The 10,705-nt window shown below is 51.3% G+C and overlaps 1 protein-coding gene across 1 annotated transcript in view; it reads right to left on the bottom strand.

Moving 5' to 3' along the window:
• Positions 1-1,299: 1,299 nt before the first annotated feature.
• LOC147083646 (uncharacterized) overlaps positions 1,300-10,705 on the bottom strand; it is an 89,782-nt gene continuing 80,376 nt past the window's right edge. Inside the window, exon 2 of the mRNA XM_085980147.1 lies at positions 1,300-2,390. Coding sequence (XP_085836273.1) covers positions 1,463-2,390 — 928 coding nt within the window. The 3' untranslated portion in view covers positions 1,300-1,462. The remainder of the gene's footprint in view (positions 2,391-10,705) is intronic.

The raw sequence follows: 10,705 nt of genomic DNA, 5'->3' as shown, positions 1-10,705 counted from the left end.
AATGAATTTCACTATAGATCAGTGTGAGGTGGTGTGTTAATGAATTTCACGATAGATCAGTGTGAAGGGGTGTGTTAATGAATTTCACTATAGGTCAGTGTGAGGTGCTGTGTTAATGAATTTCACTATAGATCAGTGTGAGGGGCTGTGTTAATGAATTTCACCATAGATCAGTGTGAGGTGGTGTGTTAATGAATTTCACTGTAGATCAGTGTGAGGTGGTGTGTTTTGGTGGGAAGAATAAGGAGGCCACTCACTACTTGGACAAGGGGGTGAAATTGGGTTGCTTTGTGCCTCCCGCGATATTCAGCAGGAGGTTAGCGGCGGATGTTGTCGGTAGCTCCTCGCGGCACTGCACCGCCGGCAATGACGTCATCGCCACGCGCAGCACCCCGGCTGCAACCTTGGGTTGCGACCCCTGACCTATCGCCGGACGATATGTCCAACAGGGTCAGGGGTTGTTTCTGCAGCCGTGGCGACGCCACTTAAAGGGCAGGTGTCGGGCGGCAACTTTTTATTTTGGCCGACAGCCAGCACCTGCCCCCTTCCCCTTTCTTCTTCGGGGTGTCGGCCGCGATCGCACAGCCCGGCGCTCCTCTTGATCTGACACCCCACTCCCTCATGGTCCAGCAGGGCCCCGGTGTGCGCAGTGCTAGGCCCCTCCCCTTTAATCAGGGAGCGAGGTCTGCTATGACATGGTGCTATGTGCCGACGGGCGTGGTGCTGTTACACGAAGCGGCATGAAATTCACTGGTAGCGCCTCAAGAGGGAGGGGAGCGCTTCCAGTAGCACCCTGCCTCCTGCCTGGGGCGCTACCACTGAATTTAATGCGCAGGGGCGCTAACTTTTTCGGGGCGCTAAAATTAGCCCCGGCGCCACCAAATTTCTCCCTAAGAGTCTAAATGGGCTGGAGGAGCAGAGTGATCCAGGGATACAGATACACAAATCACTAAAAGTAGCAACACAGGTTAATAAGGCCATTAAAAAAAAAGCACTGGGGTACATTCCTAAAGGAGCCTTCTGTTCCGTGCCTCGGAGCTCTGAACCATGGCAGAGAGCGGCTGGGACACGTTTCTCACACGCCTCGAGATTAACCCGCACGGCAACTTTGCTGTCAGTGAAGAGAGACAAGAAAGACCAAGGTGCCGTTTGCCTCTCTGTGTGGCCCTGAAGGACTGTGTCCAGGCTGGAGTTCTGTTCCCGCCGTACGATCCTCCCCCAGATTGCCCTTTCTGAGCTCCAGCCAGGTGATGCTAAACACTTAGGTGGGAAAGAAGAAAATCTACAATAATGTGTTTAAAACAAAGCTCGTTTATTTGACATCTATCCAGAATATTAAACTCCAGCCCAGTTATAGGGGTTATTAACATCAGCAGAAACAAACCCCAACTGTCAGAATGAACATGGTTCAGTCCTGAATGTGATTAACAGCAGCAATAACAGCAGAATCCAACCCCTGCAGTCACTTGTGAAATCGCTGGTGATTCAGCAGGTGGGATGAATTAATGAATCCCTTCCCACACTCAGAGCAGGTGAACTCCCTCTCCCCAGTGTGAACTCGCTGGTGATTCAGCAGCTTGGATGAATTCGTGAATCCCTTCCCACACTCAGAGCAGGTGAACAGCCTCTCCCGAGTGTGAACTCGCTGGTGATTCAGCAGGTGGGATGAATTAATGAATCCCTTCCCACACTCAGAGCAGGTGAACGGCCTCTCCCCAGTGTGAACTCGCTGGTGATTCAGCAGGTTGGATGAATTAATGAATCCCTTCCCACACTCAGAGCAGGTGAACGGCCTCTCCCCACTGTGAACTCGCTGGTGTGTCAGCAGGTGGGATGAATTAGTGAATCCCTTCCCACACTCAGAGCAGGTGAACGGCCTCTCCCCACTGTGAACTCGCTGATGTATCAGCAGATTGGATGAATTAGTGAATCTCTTCCCACACTCAGAGCAGGTGAACGGTCTCGCTCCAGTGTGAACTCGCTGGTGTCTCAGCAGGTTGGATGAATTAGTGAATCCCTTCCCACACTCAGAGCAGGTGAACGGTCTCTCCCCGGTGTGAACACGCTGGTGTATCTGAAGTTCAGATGACTGAGTGAATCCCTTCCCACACTCAGAGCAGGTGAATGGCCACTCCCCGGTGTGAACTCGCTGGTGTGTCAGTAGGTGGGATGACTGAGTGAATCCCTTCCCACACTCAGAGCAGGTGAATGGCCTCTCCCCAGTGTGAACTCGCTGGTGTCTCAGTAGGTGGGATGACTGAGTGAATCCCTTCCCACACTCAGAGCAGGTGAACGGCCACTCCCCGGTGTGACTGTGCTTGTGTCTCGATAGGCCAGAGGATCGGCTGAAGCCTCGTCCACACACAGAACATGTGTACGGTTTCTCCCCGCTGTGAACGGTGCTTTTTGCTTCCATGTTCAGAGGCCGATGATATTCAGATCCGATGAGTCGAGTGACTCTGTCAGATCTTGAAGTGATGTTTGGTTTGAGCTTACCGTCTGTAAATCCTCCCCTTCCAGTGCCCTGTAAAATTAATTTAAAACAGGGAGCGTGAGAGACAACCCACAAGAAAACAAAGGCAGGTTGTGAAATTGAGCTCAGTGAATCTGGTCAATTGTGGGGCCGGCACGAGAAAAAAGTGACCACGAAAGCTACCGGATTGTCATAAAAACCCAACTGGTTCACTGATGTCCTTCAGGGAAGGGAATCCACCACCTGGTCTGGGCCTACACAAGACTCTGGCCTCTATGGGAGGAGAGAGAGAGAGAGAGAGGTGGGAGGGGGAGGGGGAGGGGCGAAGGAAAGGAACTTTATACATCTGCAACTCGACCAGAACTTTGATAGAACCTCCAAAACCCACAACCTCCACCACCTAGAAGGACAAGGGCAGCTGTTGTATGGGAACACCATCACATCCAAGTTCCCCGCCAAGTCACACGTCATCCTGACTCAGATATATTCATCATTGCTGGATCATAATCCTGGAACTCCTTACCGAACAACATTGTGGGAATACCTTCACCACACGGACTGCAGTAGTTCAAGAAGGTGACTCACCACCCCCTTCTCAACGGGAAACTGGGGATTGGCAATATTTGCTGCTCTTGTGAGCTACGCCCACATCCCAAGAATGATTAAAACAAATCTGTAGATGTAAACTGGATTAGAAGCCTGTACAGAAATACTTGTTCCTAAAACAATACTCTTTTACATTGTACGGACAGTGTCTGTGTAACAACCTAATCTCCCCCAGAATCCACCTCCCTTGACAGTCTCACATTGGAAATTGTTGGGTCCTCCTGGGCTCAGAAGTACTGGGGGTTAAACCCAGCAGCTTCTCCTCCATCTCCACTCCAGCTCAAACTGAAACATAGAAACACAGAAGATAGGAGCAGGAGTAGGCCATTCGGCCCCTTGAGCCTGCTCCGCCATTCAATGAGATCATGGCTGATCATCCAAATTCAGTACCCTGTTCCCGCCTTCTCCCCATATCCCTTGATCCCTTTAGCCTTAAGAAATATATCCAACTCCTTCTTGAATATATTTAATGAATTGGCCTCTACTGCCTTCTGTGGTAGAGAATTCCACAGGTTCACCACTCTCTGGGTGAAGAAATTCCTCCTCATCTCTGTCCTAAATGGCTTACCCCTTATCCTTAGACTGTGACCCCTGGTTCTGGACACCCCGACCATCGGGAACATCCTTCCCGCATCTAGTCTGTCTAGTCCTGTTAGAATTTTATAAGTTTCAATGAGCTCCCCTCTCATTCTTCTAAACTCCAGCGAGTATAAGCCCAATCGACCCAATCTCTCCTCATACGTCATTCCTGCCATCCCAGGTATCAGTCTGGTGAATCTTCGCTGCACTCCTTCCATGGCAAGAACATCTTTCCTCAGATAAGGCGACCAAAACTGCACACAATACTCATGATGTGGTCTCACCAAGGCCCTGTACAACTGCAACAAGACATCCTTGTTCCTGTACTCAAACCCTCTCACTGTGAAGGCCAACATACCATTTGCCTTCTTAACTGCCTGTTGCACCTGCATGCTTACCTTCAGTGACTGGTGCACAAGGACACCCAGGTCTCGTTGCACTTCCCCTTCTCCCAATCTATTGCCATTCAGATAATAATCTGCCTTCCTGTTTTTGACACCAAAGTGGATGACCTCGCATTTATCCACGTTATATTGCATCTGCCATGCTTCTGCCCAATCACCCAACTTGTCCCAATCATACTGGAGTTTCTCGGCATCCTCCTCACAAAACACACACGCCCACCCAGCTTTGTGTCATCTGCAAACTTGGAGATATTACATCTAGTTCCCTCGTCTAGATCATTAATATATATTGTGAATAGCTGGGGTCCAAGGGCCGATCCCTGCGGTACCCCACTAGTCACTGCCTGCCACTGATTTTAAGGTGATGTCCCCTTGTCCTCGACTCCCCCACCGGCAGAAAAAGTTTCTCTCCATCTACTCTACCAATTCCTTTCAAAATCCTAAAATCCTCAATCACTCCTTAACCTTCTAGATTCCAGGGAATACAAGCCTAGTTTATGTAATCTCTCCCTCATAATCTAACCCTTGGAGCCCGGGTAACATTCTGGTGAATCTGTGCTGCACTCCTTCCAAGGCCAATATATCCTTTCTGAGGTGCAGTGCCCAGAACTGTACACAGTGCTCCAGGGAGTTCCTGGGAGTTAATGTGCGTAGGTCCCTGAAGGTGGCAGGACATATTGAGAGAGTGGTTAACAAAGCATATGGGATCTTGGGCTTCATAAATAGAGGTACAGGAAACTGTTTTTTTATCCGGCACGGACGGGACCGACGTGGTGCCGGTTCATCAAAAATTCCGGATAACCGAACTGCGGTAAATACCTGCGGTACCCCACTAGACACTGCCTGCCACTCGGAAAAAGAGCCGGTTATTCCAACTCTTTGCTTCCTGTCTGCCAACCAGTTCTCTATCCAAGTCAATACCTTGCCCCCAATCCCATGTGCCTTAACTTTACACGCTAATCTCTTATGCGGGACCTTATCGAAAGCCTTTTGAAAGTTCAAATACACCACATCCACTGGTTCTCCCTTATCTATTTTACCAGTTACATCCTCAAAAAATTCCAATAGATTAGTCAAGCATGATTTACCTTTTGTAAATACATGTTGACTTTGTCCGATCCGGTCACTTTTTTCCAAGTTCTCTGCTATTACATCCTTTATAATGGACTCTATTTCTCGCACTACCGATGTCAGGCTTACCAGTCTATAATTCCCTGTTTTCTCTCTACCACCTTTTTTAAACAGTGGGGTAACATTAGCTACCCTCCAATCCATGGGAACTGTTCCAGAGTCTATCGAATTTTGGAAGATGATCAGCAATGCATCTACTATTTCTAGGGCCACTTCCTTAAGTACCCTAGGATGTAGATTATCAGGCCCTGGGGATTTATCGGCCTTCAATCCCATCAATTTCCCCAACACCATTTCCCTACAAATACTGATTTCATTCAGTTCCTCCCTCTCATCAGACCCTATGTTCCCCGACATCTTTGGGAGGTTACTTGTGTCCTCCTTTGTGAAGACAGAACCAAAGAATGTATTTAAGTCCAGGACCAGTGCAAGATAGATTAAGGCGATACTTAGTACAACTAAATCAGGAGGTACAAGCACTAAATAAAGTAGTAAGGAACCAACAACAGATTAAAGATCTAGAAAGGCAGAATGCTGGACTTAAACCCGACGAGTTGCCCAGAATCAGTCAACAAGTAATGACGCAAGTTATCAGAAGAAAGGGAATGGGGCCCGTTGGATGGGGCCATGTACTGTATTAATGACAAGTGATACGTGTGTTTGTCTACAGGAACCGATGGGTATGCGATGGAAGCAATGGACCCAGGTGAAACCATTTAACACTAAAGGCCCCCATTCTACCCTCTCCTCTAGGGGAAAGAGCTCGGAAGACGACCAGACCTCTGTTTAAATTGCAGATAAACATGGATCCAGTCGACCCTTTATATCAGAGGGTCCGTCTCGGGGAGAAGAAGCTCTCCCGGTTTACCCTTACACCTGAGAACTCATGTTTAATGTGGAAGCAAGTCATCCTCGGTTCTGAGGGACTGCCTAAGAAGAAAGAAGAAGATATAATTGGAGTAAGACTTCTTTACTCCTGTACTCAAATCCTCTTGTAATGAAGGCCAGCACACCATTTGCCTTCTTAACTGCCTTTCACGACCACCGGACGTCCCAAAGCGCTTTACAGCCAATGAAGTACTTTTGAAGGGTATTCACTGTTGTAATGTGGGAAACGCGGCAGCCAATTTGCGCACAGCAATCTTCCACAAACAGCAATGTGATAATGACCAGATAATCTGTTTTTTCGTCATGTTGATTGAGGGATAAATATTGGGCTCAAAACACCGGGGATAACTTCTTCAAAATAGCACCACGGGATCTTTTACGTCCACCTGAGGGGGCAGACGGGGGCCTCGGTTTAACGTCTCATCCGTAAGACGGCACCTCCGACACTGCAGCGCTCCTTCATTACTGCCCCTCCGACAATGCGGCTCTCCCGCAGTACTGCCCCTCCGACAGTGCAGCACTCCCTCAGTACTGCCCCTCCGATGGAGCAGCGCTCCCTCAGCACCGCCCCTCCGACAGTGTGGCGCTCCCTGAGTACTGCCCCTCCGACAGTGCGGCGCTCCCTCAGTACTGACCCTCCGACATTATGGTGCTCCCTCAGCACTGCCCCTCTGACAGTGCGGCGCTCCCTCAGCACTGCCCCTCCGACGGTGCGGCATTCCCTCAGTACTGCCGGCCGACAGTGCAGCGCTCCCTCAGTACTGCCCCTCCGACAGTGCGGCACTCCCTCAGTACTGCCCCTCCGAAAGTGCGGAGCTCCCTCAGTACTGCCCCTCCGACAGTGTGGATCTCCCTCAGTACTGCCCCTCCGACAGTGCGGCGCTCCCTCAGTACTGCCCCTCCGACAGTGTGGTGCACCCTCAGTACTGACCCTCTGACAGTGCGGCGCTCCCGCAGTACTGCCCCTCCGACAATGCGGCGCTCCCTCAGTACCGCCCCTCTGACGGCCGTGCCCCCGGAAGCGCCGCCCCTCCGACAGTGCGTCGCTTCTTCGGCGCTGCCCCGGCGCGTCAGCCTAGGTTTATGCACTCGAGTCCCTGGAGTGGGGACTATGTACCCACAACTTTCTGACTCAGAGACGAGGGTGCTCCCAACTGAGCCACTGGCTGGCTCTCAAGGTCTTTCAGATCCTTGCTAAAGTGCGATGGCCGGGGGAATTGTCACCGACCCTTTAATCAGAAGAACACACGAGAGAGGGGAGGGAGTCACTTTAAATGTGGAGGGGGTGGGTGTCCCTTTAAATGTGGAGTGGGTGGGTGTCACTTTAAACGTGGAGAGGCGGGGCCGCACATGCTCATTCGGCCCCCTCCCCACAAATGCGAGGTTATCCACTTTGGTGGCAAAAACAGGAAGGCAGATTATTATCTGAATGGTAATAGATTGGGAGAAGGGGAAGTGCAATGAGAACTGGGTGTCCTTGTGCACCAGTCGCTGAAGGTAAGCATGCAGGTGCAGCAGGCGGTTAAGACGGCAAATGGTATGTTGGCCTTCATAGCGAGAGGATTCGAGTACAGGAGCAAGGATGTCTGCCCTAAATGGCTTACCCCTTATCCTTAGACTTAGAGATGAGGAGGAATTACTTCACCCAGAGAGTGGTGAACCTGTAGAATTCTCTACCACACAAGGCAGTAGAGACCAATTCATTAAATATATTCAAGAAGGAGTTAGATATATTTCTTAAGGCTAAAGGGATATGGGGAGAAAGCAGGGACCGGGTACTGAATTTGGATGATCAGCCATGATCTCACTGAATGGCGGAGCAGGCTCGAGGGGCCAAATGGCCGACTCCTGTTCCTATCTTCTATGTTTTTTCTTTGTTTAATCTGAAGAACACATGAGAGGAGGGGAGGGAGTCCCATTAAATGTGGAGGAAGTGGGTGTTCCTTTAAATGTGGCGGGGGTGGGTGTCCCTTTAAATGTGGAGGGGGTGGGTGTCCCTTTAAATGTGGAGGGGTGGGTGTCCCTTTAAATGTGGAGGGGGTGGGTGTCCCTTTAAATGTGGAGGGTGTGGGTGTCCCTTTAAATATGGAGGGGGGGAGCGAGTCCCATTAAATGTGGAGAGGCGGGGACACGCATGCTCATTCGGCCCCCTCACCACAACACGAGGCTGCCACTGCGCCTGCGCGGGGCCTTGGGCAGCAGATGGAGGGCCGGGCCCGGGGAAGAGGCGGAAGCAGCGGCCGGGGTAAAGTAAAGTGTTTGGGGAATTGATTTAAATCGAGGTGAGGGGGGAGCGGAGAGCGAGGTTATAAAGTAAAAGACGAGAAAACCAAACCTGAGAGGCGGACGGGCGGGACCTCCGCGGACGCCGGACGGAGCGGACGGAGCGGATTCATCCGCGCGGGGTGGCGGAGTGAGCCGGAGCAATGTGATTCTGACTGACGGGAGCGCTGACCAATAGGAAGAGGGCTGAGCTGGGAGGACTCAACTGGGCAGCCTGGTCCCCCAAGCAATGGCGGCGCGGCAAGGGGGCGGGAAATTCCTCAGGGCGCTGAGGCTGGGGCCCGATTGTGACGTCATCAGAGGAAGAGGCCCAATCAGGTGGATGGAGGCCCGGCACCAGCCTGTGACTGACGGGAGCTCTGACCAATAGGACGAGGGCTGAGGTGGGAGGACTGAACTGGGCGGACTGATCCTCCAATCAATGGCGGTGCGGTAAGGGGGCGGGGCCTCCTCTCCAGCTCAGGTGCGCTGGGGCCGATTGTGATGCGCTGCCCCAGGTGAGAGCAGCTCAGTCAGCACAGAGCTGGGGCTGGAATCTGGGAGAGGGACCGCAGGCAGCGGGCCTGGCAAAGGGGCACAAGCTTTACAATACAGGCTTCTTTCAAATGCAAAATTGTTTCCTACAGACAGCCTTGGTCACTCTGCAAAAAAAACTTTAACTTCATCATAACTCCCTTCCTTTAGGAGAGGGGTAGAGTGCAAAAGCAAGAAAGTTATGATGAAACTGTGTAAAAGACTGGAGTCGGCTGTGGCTCAGTGGATAGCAGAGTCAGAAGGTTGTGGGTTCAAATCCCGCTCCAGGGACTTGAGCACATAAAGCGAGGCTGACACTCCAGTGCGGTGCTGAGGGAGCGCCGCACTGTCGGAGGGGCAGGAGTGAGGAAGCGCCGCACTGTCGGAGGGTCGGTACTGAGGGAGTGCTGCACTGTCGGAGGGGCAGTACTGAGGGAGCGCCGCACTGTCGGAGGGGCAGTGCTGAGGGAGCGCCGCACTGTCGGAGGGGCAGTGCTGAGGGAGTGCTGCACTGTCGGAGGGGCAGTACTGAGGGAGCGCCGCACTGACGGAGGGGCAGTACTGAGGGAGCGCCGCACTGTTGGAGGGGCAGTACTGAGGGAGCGCCGCACTGTCGGAGGGGCAGTGCTGAGGGAGTGCCGCACTGTCGGAGGGGCAGTGCTGAGGGAGCGCCGCACTGACGGAGGGGCAGTACTGAGGGAGCTCCGCACTGTCAGAGGGGCCGTCCTACGGATGAGACATAAAACCGAGGCCCCTGTCTGCCCCCTCAAGTGGATGTAAAAGATCCCGTGGTGCTATTTCGAAGAAGTTATCCCCGGTGTTTTGAGCCCAATATTTATCCCTCAATCAACATGACGAAAAAACAGATTATCTGGTTATTATCACATTGCTGTTTGTGGGAGCTTGCTGTGCGCAAATTGGCTGCCGCGTTTCCCACATTACAACAGTGACTACACTTCAAAAGTACCTCATTGGCTGTAAAGTGCTTTGGGACGTCCGGAGGTCGTGAAAGGCAGTTAAGAAGTCAAATGGTATGCCGGCCTTCATTACAAGGGGATTTGAGTACAGGAGTAAAGAAGTCTTTCTCCAATTATATCTTCTTCTTTCTTCTTAGGCAGTCCCTCGGAACCGAGGATGACTTGCTTCCACATTAAAAATGAGTTCTCAGGTGTAAGGGTAAACCGGGAGAGCTTCTTCTCCCCGAGACGGACCCTCTGATGTAAAGGGTCGACTGGATCCATGTTTATCTGTAATTTAAGCAGAGGTCTGGTCGTCTTCCGAGCTCTTTCCCCTAGAGGAGAGGGTAGAATGGGGGTCTTTAGTGTTAAATGGTTTCACCTGGGTCCATTGCTTCCATCGCATACCCGTCAGTTCTTGTAGACAAACACACGTATCACTTGTCATTAATACAGTACATGGCCCCATCCCCTTTCTTCTGATAACTTGCGTCATTACTTGTTGACCTATTCTGGACAACTTGTCTGGTTTAAGTCCAGCATTCTGCCTTTCTAGATCTTTAATCTGTTGTTGGTTCCTTACTTCTTTATTTAGTGCTTCTACCTCCTGATTTAGTTGTACTAAGTATCGCCTTAATCTATCTTGTACTGGTCCTGGTTCTCCCACCCCTCCAGCCAAATCCTCTGGTAGTCTCATAGCTCGTCCTGTCATTAATTCATAGGGGGTCAGTCCGGTCGTTCGTCCTGGGGTGGCTCGCAGCCTCATTAGTATGCTTGGTAATAATTCCGACCATCCCTTCCCTGTTTCTTGGATGGCTTTTGTCAGCACGTTTTTCAGTGTCCTATTCATTCTTTCTACCATCCCCGAGCTC

The sequence above is a fragment of the Somniosus microcephalus genome, unplaced genomic scaffold (genome assembly GCF_052327205.1).
Source record: "Somniosus microcephalus isolate GS21.2 unplaced genomic scaffold, FLI_Smic_1.0 scaffold48, whole genome shotgun sequence".
Classification (NCBI taxonomy): Eukaryota; Metazoa; Chordata; class Chondrichthyes; order Squaliformes; family Somniosidae; genus Somniosus; species Somniosus microcephalus.
The sequence above is the reverse complement of the archived record's forward strand: the minus strand, read 5'-3'. Positions and strand labels throughout refer to the sequence as shown.